Below are 19,953 nucleotides of genomic sequence, written 5' to 3' on the forward strand. Positions count from 1 at the left end.
AAGTAAAATACATAAATAAATAAATAGAGTAATAAATATGTACAAGCATATATATAGACACACAGGCAATCGTAATATTGCTGGAGTGATTCTGGTCATTCTGGGATGACCCTGAAGGAGGTTCTTATTGTGTGCTTCACTGCTCTTTACTCAGTCTTCATCTAAAGCAGAAACTCAGAGGAGTCTAAGAGTATTCCTTTTAACTGCACTTTGTTGCACATTTGCATATGACCTCCTGCTCTTTTTGCTAGCTCATTTTTAAAGGAGGTAGGGATGGGAGAGTAAAAGATAAAGAAATGGTAAAAATATTTTGCAGTGAAATTTGTTAGGGCTTAGGACTTGGATGGAATTTTTCTCAACTGGCTTTTGGGTATTAATGTGCAAGGAAGGGTTCCTTGGATCGAGCCACACATGAACACTTCATTTTTATTTTCTTTAGAAAAGGTAATTTTAATAGGGTGTCCTTACATTAGGAAAAATGACAGTAGTATCAGGGAATGTGTCTACCAACTCTGTTATATTGTACTCTCCCAGGCACTTAGTACAGTAGTCTGTATGCAGTAAGTGCTCGATAAGTATGATTGATTGATTAAGCTCCTTGTGGGCAAGGAACATGTCTACCAACTTTGTTTTAATGCACTCTCCTAAGCGTTTAGTACAGTGCTCTGCACGCAGTGAGCACTCAATAAATAAGAATGATTTAAATGAATTACACATGGGGGAATGGAGCTAATGGGATCCAAAGAAGGACCCTTTAACTACTCTCTGCAGAGTATGTAATATGACAAGAGTGTGGTTTTCACTTATCCGCCTAATTTTATTTGGGAGATGTTTCTTTCCAGATTTTTTTGAAAAGCAACTTGTCTTTGTTTTCCAAAACTCTCATGAGAAAACTCAGCCTGTTGAATCAGCTAAAATAGTTATTTCCCTTTCTGACAAGAAAAGATCTGAAATCCAAAAGCAAATTTTTCTTCTGACCTGAGCCAAATTCTCCTTCAGACTCTCCAGAAGGACCTGAGCTATCCAAATTTGTTCAGAAAATATTTTGCAAATTCAGGGGAGGTTTGAAGATTTTGGGGTAAATTTTTTTGTAAAAGTTTTCTTTTTTTTTTAACCACCCTCATAAATCATGGCTTGTTTAACTCTTTTCCAGTAACCAAAGGAACTTCCCTCAACTTTTCCTTTCCTGCTAATGTAATCTACACTCCCTGCAAAGTTTTTGAAGTGTAGTGAACTTAAATAGGTTCTTTAATAGCTAAAACATAACATAGGTCTTCATGGCTGATGAATGTAGGACTTATTAGTAAACTGTAAGTGGAACATGAGAGTATTCTAAAAAGCACGAAGGGTGATTTTACATTTGTTCATCAGATCACCTGATATGCCTCAGAATAACACTATAGCTGCACCTTGAGAAGCCTAAAAGCAGCTCCAATTGGCTGTAGGTCAATAGTTTCATTGCCCCCAGTTCCAAATATATGAAGCATTTTAAAAATGGTCACCCCTTTCCTCTGCTGTAACTGAACATATATAAACACTGCTATTTAATTTTATTTTGTTTTTTATGTAGCCTATTATATCTAAATTATAATTATTCTTCCTAAATGTATTTTTCACAAAATGAAGTTTGTAACTTTTAAAAGGATTTTGTCCATACCACAGCTTTCTTCTTTTTTTTTCCCATAGGGAAGAGGGTGGGAGGGGAGAGAAAGGGGAGAGAATGGGGAAGGTGTAGATATTTTAAAAAATTGTCTAACTGAGGTTAGTCCAACCATGAAGATAAACATAATGTCACATGCTCAGGCCCTCAAAAAAATCAGGGTGAGCATATTGCAAATTAGGCACAAGGCCTAAACAAAATTTAATAACCTCTGCATGCCTTCCTAATCCCTTTTTGTATGGTTTCTCAAAGTTATATGTTTCTACTGCAGGAAGTTGTCTGAGTTTTCTTAATCTAGTGATGGGAGCTGAACAGTAGGTAAAGATGGTTGGGAGAGAGAGGGTTAGTATTGAAAAATTGGGAGGAGACCAGACAAATTTTGTTGGTCAAACAAGAATTTTGCATCCTAACGGTTTTTGAAAATTATTTACAGAGCTCTGTTATTCCACCGGCATTCCGGGTAAGTAGGCTGCCTAAAATATTAAGCTATCAAAGAAAATAACGTTATTTAGTAATTCCTTTAAATTTGTATGCTATGGTCAGTCTAAAATCCAAATATACTGAAATGAATTTGCACAAGCCCTGGAAAGTATATCCTCCTTGAACCCGGAGACAGTTCCAGGGGTAGAATTCAGAAGGAAAGAGGGATGAAAACAAGAGCTGTCCCTGAAAATAGAGGTGGTTTATAGGCCTGTTCCCGGGAAAAGGTTAGAACACAGAATGTGAAAACATAAAATGCTGATCATTACAGAACCTATAATTGGCCACTGATATGAATAAGGTTGCTTTAATTGCTGGGTCTGAATATTCGTTTGCTTTTCTTTTTTTTGAGCTTGGCTTCTTAAATAAATTCATGCTGCCCTCTAGTGGCCCTGTCCTTCGATTTCAGAGGGAAGTTGGAGGAGAGCTTTCAAGTGTAATGATGTGATATGGAGTTTTTCTTTCTTTTTTTTTTAAAAAAAAATTCCTCTTTGGATGAGATTATGCATTTCAGGCTGGAAAAAAAATCAGGTTGACAACGTGGACTCCTGTCCATTATGACTGACAGTCTAGCTTATGTGACAACCATCAAAGATATGGAAGTGAAGGGTACTTAACAAATCCCACTTGATTTGCATCTGATCTTTACAACTTCTTTGGAAGCTAGCCCATCTCTAATCCATTAGGCCCTATTTAGCATAAATGAGCAAGAGAGATGGAAAACCCATCCACACCCAAACAGGTCTTTTGAATCCAAAGTTTCTCCCAATGAAGAGAGGTGGATTAATATAAACACGGCTTTCAGCCTGGAGTTTTGGGTGACTCCTAATCTGAACTTTATAGTATCTCTGGCGGGTTTTGTTAAAACGATGTCATTTAGTTGTTTGGGGAGGGAGGAAGTAAAGAAGAGAAGATGTGAAATGATTTTTTTTTTGTTAAATCCCCTAGAAAAAATCCTTGCTGCTAAATTCATAATTTCCAATCAGTGCTAACCTCAACATCTACAGCATTCTAGAGAAGTGGCAAATAGTGAAAGATGACTTCCCAAAGAAGCAAATGTATTTTCTAGTCTCCCCATCCAATGCTCCATCCCTTCTGCATCAACTACGAACTTAAGTCTACATCCCCTAGCAACTAGGTAAATCACCCCACCTTCAGTCCCACAGAGCTTATGTACATATCCTTATATTGGGTTTACCTCCCCTAATATATTTTTTTTTGAATGTCTGTCTCCCCCACTAGAGTAGAAGCTCTATGAGGGTAGGAATCGTGCGTCTTTATTGTACTCTTCCCGAATGCTTAGTCCAGCACTCAATAAATACTATCAACAAATTAATAGATTGATCTTCTCTCTCAGTTGAGACAGTTCTTTTAAAACTTTTCATTATTTTAAACATGGCTGCTCATCCACTGGGGGAAGGCCTAGAAGTGGACTGTGTATTGTAGGTTGGGATCTAAATGGTTAATAAACTCACATGATATGCTCCCCTAAAGCCTACTTTGAGCTTTGATCTGCATACAGCACATGCCCAGATCAAAGCTGATTGTGTCAATGTCAGTCAAGTAAGAGAGAGTGAGTACCCCCCTGCCCTACCCCCCGCTTTTTTTCCCCCAAATGAAGTATGACATCTGAAGAACTGAGTGTTGACTGTTCTTCTGCCAGGATACGCATAATGGAAACATTAGCTTCTAGATAACTTTTAATCTGTCAGCTTAATGGCTCCTTAATGTGTAGAGGGCTTTAAATGTATGTCAGCCAGGTCTGTATAAAGTAATATAGCTTGTGGCCTGAATGAATGCCACTGCCTTCCCTCTATGACACAATAAGGTTTATTATTAAGCATCAGCTCATCAGCTTATTCCCATGGATTTGGACAAACTTCTCAAGTTACTAGTAACAGATTATGTGAGAAAAACCTTGCAGAATATTTTTTCCTCCCACCTTCCTCCATCTTTTCCCCCTTAAAATTATAGTTTCATCTCCAGCTGCAAGGAACCTCTGCAGCATGTATGCAGCAGACTGCAGTTTATCACACATCAGTTTAGTTGCTAACTCATACTGAACATTTATGCAGCTTTCCCTGGCTTGGGATGCATACTTCACATCTCTGTATTCCTCTCACCCTTCATTACAAGTCTTTCCAACATCCTCTCCCTGTTAACTGTTTTCCATTTCCCGCTCCCCTCCTTACCACCAGTCTGGTGAGACTTGACATGTCACAGTACATGTCCAAGTGAGAGAGTTCATTTCCCTGCCTCTTTGTCTGGATTTCTGTTGGTGTGTTTAAGTTTGCGCCCTGACTAGACGTCGCTCAGAGGATCTATGTCTGTCTTGTAGTCTATGCTTAATCCCCTCCATGTAGCCTTTTGAGTGAAGGTGGAGTTAGAAAGACCTTACTGGTCTTTTATGCCATCAGTCTCACTGAACTACTGAGAGGACTAAAGGATCGAAGTATTGGATATAGTATGAGACTTTAGTAGCTCATATTTAATAGTAGTAATTCATAATTATAATAGTTGAGGTATTATTATAGCACTTACTATGTGCCAAGCATTGTATTAACTGCTGGGATAGATACAGTATAAGCAGGTTGGGAACAGTCTCTGACCCACATGGGGATCACATTCTAGAGGTCAATCAATCAGTGATATTTGTTGAGCAATTACTCTGGGCAGAGCCCTGTACTAAGTACTTGGAAAAGTATAGTACGAGAGTGTCGGTAGACATGGTCCCTGCTCACAGAGATCTGGGCATCTAGAGGAGGAGTCTACAGTCTAGAAGTGAGGGGGAACATACGCCGAATGCCCATTTTTACAGATGAAGTAACTGAGAAACAGAGAAGTTGAGTAACTTTCCCAAGGTCACCCAGCAGACAACTGGTCAGAGTCCTTCTGACTCCCAGGACTGTGTTCTATCCACTAGGGAAAGATGCTTCCCAGCTAGGCTACTGTTAATAATAATAATTGTAATGATTGCGGTATTTGTTAAGCACTTACTGTATGCCAGGCACTGTACTAAGTACTGGGGTAGATATAAGGAAATGGGGTTGGACACAGTCTCTACCCCACATGGGGGCCCCAGTCTCAATCCCCATTTTACAGGTGAGGTAACTGAGGCCCAGAGAAGTGAAGTGACTTATCCAAGGTCACACAGCTGACAAGTGGGAGAGCTGGGATTAGAGCCCACGACATTCTGACCCCCGAGTCCGTGCTGTATCCACTAGGCCAGGCTGCTGTTGCTAGGCTTTTATGTGAGCGGATGCAAGGCCAGTTAACTGTCCAGTGGGTATCATTTGGATAGCTCCGGACTCTTTTCCTGATTAAAGATAAGGAACAGGTATTTGTGTTTGATTTTTTTTTCATTACACAGGCTAAATCTAGAGGTTCCTGGTTTCATAAGAGACCTTGAGTTGGATGGCCTCTCACATGTGCTCCCCTTATTTAGTGGGAGTTGAGAGAAGCATCTTAGAAAAACCCTTTTGATTGGCTGGTAGAGAAGAGGGACAAGACTTCTTTCCTGCCGGAAGTCTCATTCTTCCAGAAAATAATATTCCCATTTTCTCTTGCATTGGGAGGTAGGCTCCATTTTAGTCTTTTTATGTTAAACGTGGCCTTATGACAGGCCAAGTGGCCACCCTATCACTCTGCCTCCATATAGGACAGTTGGAATTTGTGGTTCAAGTAGTTTGACCCAAGCTCCATGGTGAAACCTCTTGACCCCATGGGTTTTTCTATTCTTGGACCACACTCTCTGAATCAGTGCTCTCACTTTTCTCTCATTCACAGTTTATACAAAGTGACCCTACTCTCTGTATTTCCTAATTTTCTTAAAGCCCATAATATGGCCACCTGTCCTCTATCTATACTGTCCACCTCAGCTATGTAATCTTTATATCTCCCAAAACCTAAACCCACTCTGTTCTTTCTGACCAGATGTTAAGTGTGCATCTACAGTAGTTGCTCCCCTAGATACAAAAGCATCATTTTAGGGGAAATAACAGCAACAGATTGTATTTGCTTAAAGTTTGAGATTGTCCTAAGGGAAAGATGAAATCCAGAAGAGTGACTTAAAGTGTGATTTCATTTTTCTCACTTCAATAAGATAAATCATGAGTGTGTGTGAATTTTTTAATGTTTGTTGTATCTGGATTCTATCTAAATTTTAATGTCCGGACCAACAAGACATCAAACTGAATTCCAAAATTTACTTACGCAACAACTTTATGCTGGATGTGGGTATGTGTGTTCAGATAGATAGCTTTCACCACTCTAACAACATCCTCGTTGACCTCTCTGACTAGTCTCTCCCCACTCTAGTCCCTACTTCACTTCCCAGATCATTTTTCTAAAAAAAATGTTCTAAGCACATCTCTCCACTGCTCTAATCCAATCCTGAATCAAAGAAAAGCTCCTGACCAATAGCTTTAAGGCACTCAATCAACTCCCCTCATCCTACTTAGCTCATTTCCCACAACAATCCGATCCACACACTTTGCTCCTCTAACACCAACCTACTTACTGTGCCTCAATCTCATCTCCCTTGCTCTCAACCTCTTGCTCACATCATCCCTCCATCCTGGAATAGCCGCCCCCTCCATACCTGACAGTCCACCATTTTTCCCATCTTCAAAACCCTGCTAAAATAATCTCCTCCCAGAACCTTTCCCTGACTACCCTTTCATTTCCTCACCTTATTCTCCCTTCTGTTTGTGTCCACTATGAATTTAAGGTATATTCCTTAAGCATCTTCTTGCTCACCCCACACCCAGCCCCACAGCACTTATGTATATATCCTACACTCCGCCGCCTCCTCTCTCTATAATTAATTTTCTTGTTTGTCTACCTCACTAGATTGTAAGTTTCTTGAGGGCAGGTATCATGCTTACTAAATCTATGATGTTATTATCATTATTAATTATTATTACTTTGCCAAGCGCTTAGTGCAATGTGTACACCCAGGAAATGCTCAATAAATATTATTGAGTGATTAATTGATTGTCTATGTTGGGAGTGTGGTGACAGGGAAGAAATAGTGGAAAGAAGGAAATACCTAGCAAGACAACTCTGGGGCATACTAAACCTGTCAGTGTGCAAAGCAATAACTCATTCCATCAATGCTATTTTTTGAACACTTATTCTAGACAGAGCTAGATAGTGTTAAAATTCCCAAAGTTTCCATTCCCAACACTGGCTCTTTCTTTTCCGGTGGCTCTTCTCAGGTCTTGATGCTATAATTGGTCAGTGCCATCCTCTTGGTAACCTGGTGACCAGCTCATGCTGTATGGAAAATGCATTGCTGTTAACCAAATTTAGCCTCCAACTCAAAAGTCTCAGCTGTCAGATTTAAACCAAAAATGAAGTTTGAACTACCTTTCTTTTCGTCAAGACTTTGTTCTGGGCAGAATCTGGGTCGGCTTCCGACGTAAGCTAGTGAGGAAGCCGCCTCAGGGCTCACTGTCAGAAGGCTGGCCTTGGGCTATGTCAGTGGAAAATTGGATGGCATCCCAGCTTACCTCAGCCTGAATTAGGAGAGGCACCCTTCTGAATGGGGACCTGAGAGGAGAAAGCAGTGAATTTGGGTGAGGGGAGTGTGGACCAGGGGTTTTCCAGAGAAACACTCTAGATAGAGTCAGGTGATCAGGTAAAGTTTCAGAAAACACCACTGTTATGCTGAAGGCCTCGCTTAGTTCTTGCAGTTTAACAAAAATGATATCATACAAGACGATGGGAAGGGGCTGGAAGGAAATGAAATGGAGAACATCAGTCCTGGACAAAGTCTTCCCTTGAGAAGAATACACTCTAAAAAAAATATTCATCTCCTCCTCCCCTTTGTGTAAGCACACACTTACTGAAGACCTCCCCCTGGGAGTTGCTAAAGCCATCTACCGGGCTAGATTCCAGCAGCCACTTTGAAAGCCTTGTCCAAACTGAAAATTGTTCTGGAAATTGAGGCTCGCTTTCAGGTGCACTGATTCTTTATTTGGGTGGAGGGGAAGAGGAAACAGTTGTTTTGTTTACTTATTTAAAATCTGGCTCCCTCATCCCTACAATTTAGCCAATGACTGGCTGATGTGGGGGATAATTTATTGGGCTTTCCAAACAAACAGTTTGCAGCTGTTCAGTTTTAGTTCCATGTCTTTTTCACCATCGATTGTTTCTTTTCTGTAAAAATCTTCAGTTTGCAAATAAATATAGAGTTTGTATATGTGTATTTCTACAATCCAGACACATATACTCAAATAATATATATTTTTTGAAGGAGGTTATTTTTATAGTAGAGGGATGTTAGCTTTCTTTAGTTTTGCAAGGGGTGGGGCCGGGGTGGAGAGGAGAAGAGCAACTTAGATAACTTCCAAATGTTTTCTATGGAAATTTAATTTCATTTTTCTATTTCAGGATAGATGGCAATTCCCAAAGCAAATGTAGAGTGTATAAATAGAAGAATATTTGTTTATATTGTGGCAAACCATGAGCAGGCTAGACTTAGAGTTTAAGTGATGCAAACTATCTTTGTTTCCCATAAATAAAAAAAGAGAATAAATAGGGTAGCAGCAACATGTAGCCTGAAAGTTAATATCTAAAGTCCAGAGTTAACAACTTATAATTACCAAAATCTAAGAATCTAATTAATTATGGAAAGGCATCATTAGGGATGAGGTTGAGTTTAGGGCTTCAGTTAGGGTTGGGGCTCAATTTAGGGTTTAGGATAGAGTTAAAGTTATGTTAAAGTGGTAACTGAGTATTAAACAGTTGATTTGTTACTCGTTGTCTTTTAGCTACTGATTTTTATTGATTGGTTATTTGACCTTAAAAGAAATGATGGCAGTATGAATTTTTATTTGAGAGATGACTACTTCATTGTTAACAACAAGTGCTCCCAATTTATTTCCTGTAAGCCACAATTTGGGTTACTAACCAATAGAACTAGACTAGATTTACTTGGCTGTTCTCTGTTTCTCTTCAGGTTTGATTAAGGAAAAGTGATTTTAAGTCACAGCCAATGGAACAGTGAAAATCTCCTCTGATGGGGAGGATATTTGTACAGTTCTAACTTCATCCTAGTCTCTACTCGTTTGCTTCCAACCCCTTGTTCAGGTTGTCTGCCCATCTGGAATACCACCCTTATCCCCATATTCATCACCCTACTAGAATCCCACCTCCTCCAGGAAGACTTCCCTGAACAATTTCCCATAACAATTCCCAACACCCCATATCACATTGACCGGCAATCAACTCGAGTCCTTCTGATTAATTCCACTGTGTACTCAATTACTGTTTGATTATTTTATATAATCTTATGAATTCATTTTGGAATATTCATTGTACTACCCATTTGGTGTCTCCTATTCCCACCCACTATTTGTAAATACTTTGCATGCCCGTCTTCCCCCATTTCACTGTAAGCTCCTTGTGCACAGGGCATGTGTCTTTCACTTCTGCTGTTTCCCTAGTATTTAGTAGTATTTTCCAAATTAAGTAGGCATTCAATAAATCCATTACTATGACTACTACTAGTCCTCCAGACTGTATGCTCATCCTCTAGAGGGTAAACTCTTTCTGGGCAGAGAATATGTCTGTTTATTGTTATACTATACTCTCCCAAGTGCTTAGAACAGTGCTCTGCACACAGTAAGTTCTCAATAATAATTGAATGAATAATAGTACTACTACTATTAGTACTGCTACTACTTTACTATTAAAAGATCTCTAAGAACAAGATATACAGATATTTTCCTGGGATGGTTTAGGTGCAGTTCTGCCTGGACACTGGAAAGGATGAGATTTTGGGTGCCTTTCAGCCTAGAAATTTTAGCATTCTCTGAAACCTGGACATAGTAATAGTGTTCTGGTCCATTGTGGAGTGGACCACATGGTTAGATTGAAGACTGTTGAGCTGGAAAATCATTTTTGGTATTAGGTAACCCAGAACAGCTGCAGTTGTATACCTTATTTTAGAAGAGTCGATCTATGTCTTGGAGAAGGCGTTGGGTGTGTGTGTGTGTGTGCGTGTTTTGGTTTCATTGTGTATGTTTGTTTATCAAACTGATTGGGTTTTCACCCAAATAAGATGGGGGCTATGCTACTGACATCATAATTCATGAAGTCCTAACTTAACCTGCATTGTAAGAATGCACACTCCACAGGAGCACGTAGTGAAAAGATAAAGGATGTCTTTCATACAGAGTCTTCCCAAAGTCATTTTTTCATAATTACAGCTTTAAGAGCTTATGGTGATGGTGAAGGCTGCTACTTAAGAAAATCAGAAATTTAATTCTGTGGAAATTGTTGCCTCAAGAAACCTCACATTGTCATTTTTCAAGGGCCCTAACCAGAAATTTCACTCAACAGCTGTACATCACACTAATGCATTGTAAGCATACTTAGCTTGTTATGACCGAAGCCAGATATTTTAATTAAGAGCACCCTTCACATCATTAAATGTGTTGTTTTTCCTACAGTCATAAGACATAATAGTTGGAGGAGTTAAAAACAAATGAATACATTGCAGCTGTGTACAGAAATCATCTCCTATCAAGTCAGAGCCGGTGATTTCCAAAGTGAGGACTCGATTCATTTCATTATCAATTAGTCTTTGGGAGCCACAACTCTCTGCCATTTTTGTTGCCTCTGGCAGTTGCCAGAGGGCTCCGGGGATGATGTCAGAGGGAGAATGGGTTAAAAAATAGTGTCCCCCAACTCAGATTATGGGCTGCGCCTATTGTTTCACAAAGAACCTCAATAATAAATAAAGCCTCATGGCAACATTTTCTATTGCGTTTTCATCCCGGCTTTCTGAACAGTGTGTATCTTGCTGGGCAATCACCTCCCAGCTGTGAGGCTGGGTAGAGAACTCTTTGGAGACAACACTTCCTTAATTTAAACAATTGTAGCCTGCAGGAGTTCAAAAATTTCCACTGACTTCAACTGCCACTAGCCCAAGCACCTTTATCCCCAGGCGACAACAGCAGCTGGATTTCATTTCCTCCTGCCTGACTGTCCAACATCTTTGCCGAACATCCCAGGAACTGCGTGTTGTTACTTTAAGGATTTTATTCAAGGTGACAGCCCCTCACACTTCAGCGTTCAGATCACCTCAAGTTGCCGAGGTATCAGGGAAAATGAGAGCGCTTCCCCAGCAAAATCCAAATTTACATTGACTGAGGTTATCCTTAGGCCTCCAGTCCCAGAATCCATGACAGAACAGGCCTGCCAGTAACTTTAAAACTAGAGTGAGTTAGTAATGATGTCTGGGGAGGAAGATTTTGCAAGAGGAGAATACTACGGGTGAGAGGAAATGATGTCAGATTTTGTTAGGGCAGCAGACAGTGTTACTTGGCATAATATGGCACTGGTATCTCTGTCAGCATCTCTGTTTTCTGTCACTGAACACAATCCTAGTCCTGTCTGTAGCCCTGACAATTTCTTTTCAGAACAGGTTCTTGCCAGCTCCGAGACTTGCTCAGCACTGTGCCATCCAGCCCCCTTTGTTTGAAGTCTGCCCTTTTGTCATTAATGCACTTGATGTCTATTTAAATCTGACGGTGAATGCAGTATCTGTTTTCCTGTCAAGAGATCATTGACAATATTAATACCTCGTGTCCTTGCCTCATTTTCTAAGCGCTGACACCTAGCCGCAGTCTCCTGCATCCATCAAACAGCACTCTCTCACCAAGATGTCTATTAACAGTCTTGCTTCCAGTCCCCGAGAAACAGGACGGACCTCAAATAGGACTATTATCAATGCCAAAAAAAACAAGGACCTTGGGAATGGGGATAATATACACTTCGAAGCTTTTAAACCAAGTCTCTGAATTAAGGATTAGCCAACTTTGGTTAGGGGGAAAAGACTGCTCTGCCTTTGGGGACAAGCAAAATCTGAAGAGAAGTAGAAGTGGAGCTCTGTGGTTGAAAAGTGCTTCTATGTCTAGGAGCAAAAGCCACACAGGTGGAGAGATGGAGAGTGAAAGAGGGGGAGACCGACAGACACCCAGGCAGCATAATCCAGCATTTTATGCTTTCCCTCAAACATACTTTTTTATGAACTATGACAGGTTAATTCATTTCTTTTCATAAAAATTCATGCTATCATGGTACTGAAAAATGAAATTAATATCTTATAGCCTTGGTGTTACAGGTTTTTGAGATGCTTCTTTGAATCAATTATATCTAAGGTGGCACAGGTAACTTTAAAGGAGCATTTTTGAATAGCTCTGACCTTGAGATTTCATGATCCGCAACTGTGTGAAAGGGATCTAACTGGCAAAGCCCCTAAGGTCAAGTTGGTTCCATGTTGATCCCAGAATTTATGATAATTTAATCGTTGAGAAGCAGTGGAAAGTGCTCAGACCGGGGAATCAGAGATTCTGACTTCTAATCTCAGCTCTGCCATTTGCCTGCTATGTGACCTTAGGCAAGTCACTTATAAATCAATCAATTAATGGTGTATATTGAGGTCTTATTTCGGTCAAAGCATTATACTAAGCACTTGGGAGCACTATGGTTGGGAGACACAATCCTTGTCCTCAAAGAGTTTATACTACTAAACTTCTCTGGGCCTCAGTTTCCTCATCTTTGAAACTGAGGTCAAGAACCTCTTACTTAGGATGTGAGCTCTATGTTGGACAGCAGGGGTAGGTGAGGGGGAGAGAGAGAGAGAGAGAGAGAGAGGGAAAGAGATAATAAAAGTATTAAAAATGGTTTTATTGGGAACTCACTGAATAATAATGATGGCATTTGTTAAGCGCTTACTATGTGCAAAGCACTGTTCTAAGTGCTGGGGAGGATACAAGGTGATCAGGTTGTCCCATGGGGGGCTCACAGTCTTAATCCCCATTTTACAGATGAGGGAACTCAGGCCCAGAGAAGTTAAGTGACTTGCCCAAAGTCACACAGCTGACAATTGGAGGAGTCCGGATTTGAACCCATGACCTCTGACTCCAAAGCCTGGGCTTTTTCCACTGAGCCACGCTGAATACCAAAGAACCTAGTACCAGAAGCGAGACGGTGGTGGTGAGAACAAGGGCTGGGATGAATTTGGAGCTGAAACCCTCCTACTACCTTCCTTTTCTTTTTTCCTTGTTCTGGTCTCCCCCGAGAGATGGTTGGTTCAGATGACAGACTTTTTCATCACTGCTCCTAACGCTTCCAAGCAATTAAGTAACTATTCTTTTCTCCGTGGTCTCTCAAGAAGAAGGTCTCACCACTTCACTCGGTTACATAATGCAAACTTTAGAACCTTTATTTTTAGGCTTCTCTTTCCCACAGCTAAATACATGGCAGCAGCATGGCACCATGAGAAGCAATATAGCCTAGTGGCAAGAGCACGGGCTTGGGAATCAGAGGTCATGGGTTCTAATGCCGGCTCTGCCATTTGTCTGCTGTGTGGCCTTGGGCAAGTCACTTCACTTCTCTGTGACTCAGTTACCTTATCTGTAAAAATGGGGATTAAGACTGTGAGTCCCATGTGGGACAACTTGATCACCTTGTATCTACCCCAGAGCTTATTACAGTGCTTGGTACATAGTAAGTGCTTAACAAATACCATTATTATTATTATTATTATTATTATTATTATTATTATTATTATTATTATTATGGCAGGTCTGCAGCATCTCAAATTTGGGGGTCTCATGGCACTCTTCAAATGTTTATTCTGGTGTGATGACAAATTTTCAAATGAATCAGTCATATATAACTGAAACCAATGGGTACATAGTTGATTATTACAGGTAAGGCTGCGAATCACAAATATATTTTGCACTAAACTAGGTTTTATTATCTCGAATTTTCAAAATTGTCTGTGATTGCTTGGGAGATTTAAGCTCCACTAGCTTTACAATGAGGCAGTTTAGAGCAGTGGAATGTAAAACTTAATTCACTGTCCTCAACTGCATAGAGTTAAACATATAAAGTCATAAATATTTGTTAGAAAATGGCAGAACTTTTACAGAGCGGTAACCGGGGCTCAGAGAGGTTAAGTGGTTTGCCCAAGGTCACACAGCAGACAAGTGGAACGACTGGGATTAGAACCCACGTCCTCTGAATTCCAAGCCTGTGCTCTTGCCACTAAGCCATGTTGTCTCCCTTATATATGTCCCTAATATGTAATAATAATAATAATAATAATAATAATGGCACTTATTAAATACTTACTATGTGCAAAGAACTGTTCAAAGCGCTGAGGAGGTTACAAGGTGATCAAGTTGTCCCTCGGGGGGCTCACAGTCTTAATCCCCATTTTACAGATGAGGGAACTGAGGCACAGAGAACTGAAGTGACTTGCCCAAAGTCACACAGCTGACAATTGGCAGAGCCGGGATTTGAACCCTTGACCTCTGACTCCAAAGCCCGTGCTCTTTCCACTGAGCCACGCTGAACATATATGGAAAGTCAGATGGGTGACACTTTCTAGACTTTAATACTAATTGTGGTATTTGCTAAACCGTTACTATGTGCCGAACACTGTACTAAACCCTGGGATTGATACAAGAGGATTAAGCAGCGTGGCCTAGTGGCTAGGGCATGGGCCTGAGAGTCGGAATGACATGGGTTCTAATCCCGGCTCTGCCACTTGCCTGCTGTGTGACCTTAGGCAAGTCACTTCACTTCTCTGTGCCTCAGTTACTTCATCTGTAAAATGGGGACTAAGACTGTGAGCCTCATGTGGGACAGGGACTGTGTCTAACCCAAACACCTTGTATCTACCCCAGGGCTTAGTACAGTACCTACAACCTCCTCCAGACTGTAAACTTGTTATGGTGAGGGAATGCATCTGTTTATTGTTGTATTGTACTCTCCCAAGTGCTCAGTAGAGTGCTTTGCACACAATAATTGCTCAATTAATTAGAGAAGCTCAGTGGAAAGATCCCGGGCTTGGGAGACAGAGGCCATGGATTCTAATCCCGGCTCCACCACTTGTCAGCTATGTGACATTGAGGAAGTCACTTAACTTCTCTGTGCCTCAGTTACCTCATCTGTAAAATGGAAATTAAGACTATGAGCCCCACATGGGACAACCTGATTACCTTGTATCCCCCCCAGCACTTAGAACAGTGCTTGGCACATGGTAAGCACTTAACAAAAGCCGTCATTATTATTATTAATTAATATGATTGAATGAACCTAGTAAGCACTTAACAAATACCATTATTATTATTATTATTATCATCATCATTATCATTATTATTAGGTCAGGCACATGCCCTTGCCATGTGGGACTCACAGTCTAAGGGGAAGAGAGAACAGAGAAACAACAAGAAACAGCATGGCCAAGTGGAATTTGGAAGTCAGAGGATGTGAATTCTAATCCCGGCTCCACCACATGTTTGCTCTGTGACCTGGGACAATAATAATACTAATTGTGGTATTTATTAGGCACTTACTATGTGCCTGGCACTGTACTAAGGGCAGGGGTGAACATAAACGAATCCAGATGGACACAGTCCATGTCCCACAAGGGGCTCACATTCTTCATCCCCATTTTACAGATGAGATAACTGAGGCACAGAGAAGTGAAGGGGCTTCCCCAAGGACATACAGCAGACAAGTGATGGAGCCGGGATTAGAACACATGACCTTCTGACTCCCAGATCTATGTTCTAACCATTATGCATGCTGTTCCAGCCACTCCACTCCTTGTGCCTCAGTTATCTTATCTGTAAAATGGGGATTAAGACTCTGAGCCCCATACGGGACAGGGACTGTGTCCGGCCTGATTATATTCCATCTACCTCAGTGCATAGAACAGTGCTTGGCACATAGTGAGCACATAACAAATCCCATTATTACTATTATTAATGAACTTTGAATCCCAGTTCTACAGAGGAAAAACCTGAGGCACAAAGAAATGAAGTGACTTGCTCAAGGTCACACACAAAAGCCAGAGCTAGAATTAGAACCCGGTTTCTTTGACTCTCAGGCCTGTTACCACTAGGCCTTGTTCCTTTCCTGTAACATTTTTGCATTAATCTGCAAGGTTTCATTATTGCACCAAACATGGAAGAGAAATCATATGGAGAGAACTCATTAACCTGAATTTAAACCTGGTTTTGCTAGGTATACCTTTTTTTTTTCAGTGTCGGGACAGGACAAGGAGATCGAATTGTTCTGTTTTCCTGCTCAATCCATTCTGCCCAACAATTCGCCATGAAGTCATTACCATTCTACTTGCACGGCTCACAGTTCCCTTGTCTACTAATTGAGGCAGCTGTAATAATTTGTTTCCTTTTATTTGCAGGTGTCCTTGGCAGATGTCACTATGTTTACTATGGGAAGCACTCCGAGGGCAATAGGTTTATCCGAGATGACCAGCTCTGAAGTCAACCCCTGCCTCCCTGCACGCTTTAAGCCAATTTTGAGAGGGAGGAAGAAAACAAGAGACAAGAAGAAAAGGCTCTGCTTCATTCACATGTTAACAATAAAACTACAGTCCTCTAGTTCCTTCTGCTGACTTTGCCAAGCCTGTCAAGTTCATCCTTCTGTCTTAGTCTGAGTAGTCACATAAAGATTGACATGATTGCCTTTAAGCAGGTCCCATCCACCAGTGTGACAGACAGCTACAACCAAGCACCAGGGCTGACAGAATGAACACCATGATAGATTGCTTGGCCCATCGTCTGCTCACGGGGGATCAGAGGTCACACCTGGGGCTTCCCTAAGCATGCTCAGTTCATTTAAACCAAGGGAAAATCTTTTATCTGCAGTTTGCCTGTTGAGTGAGAGATACCCGCAATATCAATGGCTCGTGAAAGAACTGACTACAATTTAGGGAAGAAAAAATGTCTTCCCCAGATTCTTTCCACCTATTAAGCACTCACATTTGATCCACATGGATCTCCGGCTGCCTTTAGACATTTCTGCATGAGCTAAACCCCAAGATTTTCAGTTTCTTCGAGGAAAACTGTGCATTGTCAGAAATGCTTTGTGTCAAGTTTCAGAAATGTTCAAAGCCTGCCTTTGTAAACACCTTCCCAGAATAAGATAGCATAGTCAAAGGGCTTGAGGATGTTACTAACACTGCACAACAGAAAGCTGTTTACATGTATATTTTTAATTTCTAGATTCAATTCTTCCAGGGTATTTGGCACTCCCATGGTGTCTTTTAAAACCAAGGACTAGGCTAAAGAGGACCTAGGTTGGAGCACTTTTGGTTTAACCACACGCTCTTCAGATTGAACGGAAATGACTTTAATACAACCCTACACATATTTGGGTGGGGGCGGGGGCAAAGGAGAGGTTACTCCACTGTGTGGATTTCTATTGAAACTACCGATAAAATGAAAAGTAAATTGTAAACTGGAGGTTGGAAAAAGAGAGGGCTAAGAAAAGAGAAAACACTCAACTTATCAAACTGGAGTTAAGGCCAGGCAGGCTTAAACCTCATATACCTCATATTCATCCTATGAAATATTGGAAAAGGGATTCAGTGGCTAGGCAACAGATTTTAGGTAGGTTTGCCTCTTTAATGCCACGTCATGCACAGACTCATACCGGTGATGGGAACGTACCTAATTGTCATTAACTTGCTGATAATCAATTGACATCACAGAACAAAGAGGGATCGATTTAGCACAGACTTTCTGTTTCTTTTTTACTTAGGACCAACCCTTCTCGATCTCTTTTGCTCGGGACCTCCAGTGATGAGCAGCTCAGGGGAGCGGTGCTAGAACTCAGAGTCTTTCAACTTTCAGGTCAGTGGAAGCTAAATTGCTATATCCACTGACCATCCATTTTACTCATGTCTGAAAGGGAACCCCAGGGGAGCTTAAGGTTACCGGCTCTCTATCGGCAGGCCACCTCCAGAAATGATCACCCTTTTAAAGCAGATTGCTAGGAATAGGCTTGTCCTGCAGCTCTGGGTGGCTTAAGAGATCAGGCGCTGGTTGTCTGCTGATTGTATCACCTTCATTAGTTGATTATTTAGGCAAATGAAGGAAGGCAGGGTAAGTTAAGAGGTTATTGAGAAATTTCTTTTAGAATATTCAGAGTACTCACCCCTCTTTTTTTTTTTTAGCAAAAACAGCACTAGGACATTCCTGAAAGTAGTCACGTTTGACCCCCACCCTAGCTCTCCAAAGCTGTGCATTTAAAAGCATTAATACAAGCCTTGTACATGATAGATTGTGGGCAATAAGAGTTCTAAACAGGGGCAACAAGACTAGTGCTATGTCATAATCAATCGAGAGGGATATATATTCTTGTCTTTATAAAAAGCCTTAACCCTGTCTCAAATGATAAAAAAAGCACTTGGGAACGGACCACAAAATTTTCCCATCTTTATTTTTCTTACTTGTTTACTTTTCTTAATGTCAGAATCATTTGTATCTTTCTCAGAAATGTTCCCCTTAGTGCAGGCTTTGGAAACAAAAGTATTTTTGGAGTGAATTGTTGATCACACTGTTCTTTTCCTTTTTTATCGCTCTGCTTTTTGATATAAAGTATATAATGACTGCTTTAAGATGAGCATAACTATAATTTATATAAATGCCTCCATTACTAAAGAGTCATCTTGATGGCAGAGGAGCATCAGGTTCTGTTTCACTGAAGTGATAATGTTACTGAAGTAAAATTTGGTTGTTTATTGTGATGTGTTTGTTAGCATCAATTACAGGGGAAATCCCAAGTCAGGTGGAGCACAGTGCTGAATTTCTACCCATCATTGCCCAAGACAGGTTTTCCTATAAGGTGGAAAACCAAAGGGGTCTTTTCTGTAATTTAGAAGAGTCTCAAGAAAAAGAGCTCCTTTTCTCACCTAAGTGATAAACTCGGGGAAAACTGAAAGAGGATGTTCATTTTAAATTTCATTGAGTCTTTCTCTGCATTACTTTTCCTATAGCTTTTGGTTTACTTAGCAGCTGCTCAAACTCATACAAAAGCAACACATTGTGCTTTGTTGAACAGTAGAAGGGCATTCTGTACTTCTTATCCTTAGGAGGTGATTCTGACCATCGGGATCCGATTGGCTCAGGACTCGGCTAATGTAGGGAGAGAACTGAGTCTCCCAAAGACTTCAGAACAAGACTAATAAATTGCCAGGACAACCATGTTTTTTTTTTTAATTTGTTTTCTAAGAAATGTAATTCTATGGGACAATTTGTTACTTGGAGAGTGATGTTTTGGATTATGGGAATCTTATTAAAGGCACAACTATTGCAATCACTTTGCCTTTATTTTCACCAGCTTGCTCATAAACACCCCCTCTCCTTCTCTAAATAAAACTACATGATCAGGGATTATCATCCAATAAAGGTCTGTGTCTGGATACTGAATATTTTCATCTGGTTTTGTACTCCAAAGAATAAAAGAATCTAAACCACAATTTCTGGATTATGAACCTCAGAGTTCAATTCCTTTAAGGCCCATGACTCCAGAAGTGGTGTGCCACATGGGTCACGACAGGAATTGGATCTACTGGGTGTTTGGCTCATCAGTTAGTGCACTCAAAATTTAATACCTGTCTTTTGCCGCTGAGTCATCTCCGACCCATAGCGACGCCATGGGTACATCTCTCCCAGAACTCCCCACCTCCATCTGCAATCGTTCTGGTAGTGGATCCTTAGAGTTTTCTTGGTAAAAACATGGAAGTGGTTTACCATTGCCTCCTTCCATGCAGTAAACTTTAGTCTCTATCCTCTGCTCTCTCCCATGCTGCTGCTGCCCAGCACAGGTGAGTTTTATCTTCTAGCAGATTCCATTGCATTCACTAGCCACTGTCCAAGCTACAAATGGAATGGATATGCCTCTGATTGACTCTCCCTCCTGTAGTTGAGACTGGTAGAGTACTGGAAATTCTCCACATGTGACCCTGAAAAGGA

General features: G+C 40.8%; 1 protein-coding gene across 2 annotated transcripts in view; it reads left to right on the forward strand.

Annotated features, from left to right (window-relative positions):
- Positions 1-19,393, forward strand: part of LRMDA (leucine rich melanocyte differentiation associated) — a 1,241,311-nt gene extending 1,221,918 nt beyond the window's left edge. The window contains exon 6 of one of the 2 annotated variants that reach the window (XM_038744414.1): positions 16,377-19,393. In XM_038744414.1, coding sequence (XP_038600342.1) covers positions 16,377-16,589 — 213 coding nt within the window. In that variant the 3' untranslated portion in view covers positions 16,590-19,393. The remainder of the gene's footprint in view (positions 1-16,376) is intronic. The other variant, XM_038744415.1, reaches the window with a different exon arrangement.
- Positions 19,394-19,953: the final 560 nt, after the last annotated feature.

The sequence above is a fragment of the Tachyglossus aculeatus genome, chromosome 3 (assembly GCF_015852505.1).
Source record: "Tachyglossus aculeatus isolate mTacAcu1 chromosome 3, mTacAcu1.pri, whole genome shotgun sequence".
Classification (NCBI taxonomy): Eukaryota; Metazoa; Chordata; class Mammalia; order Monotremata; family Tachyglossidae; genus Tachyglossus; species Tachyglossus aculeatus.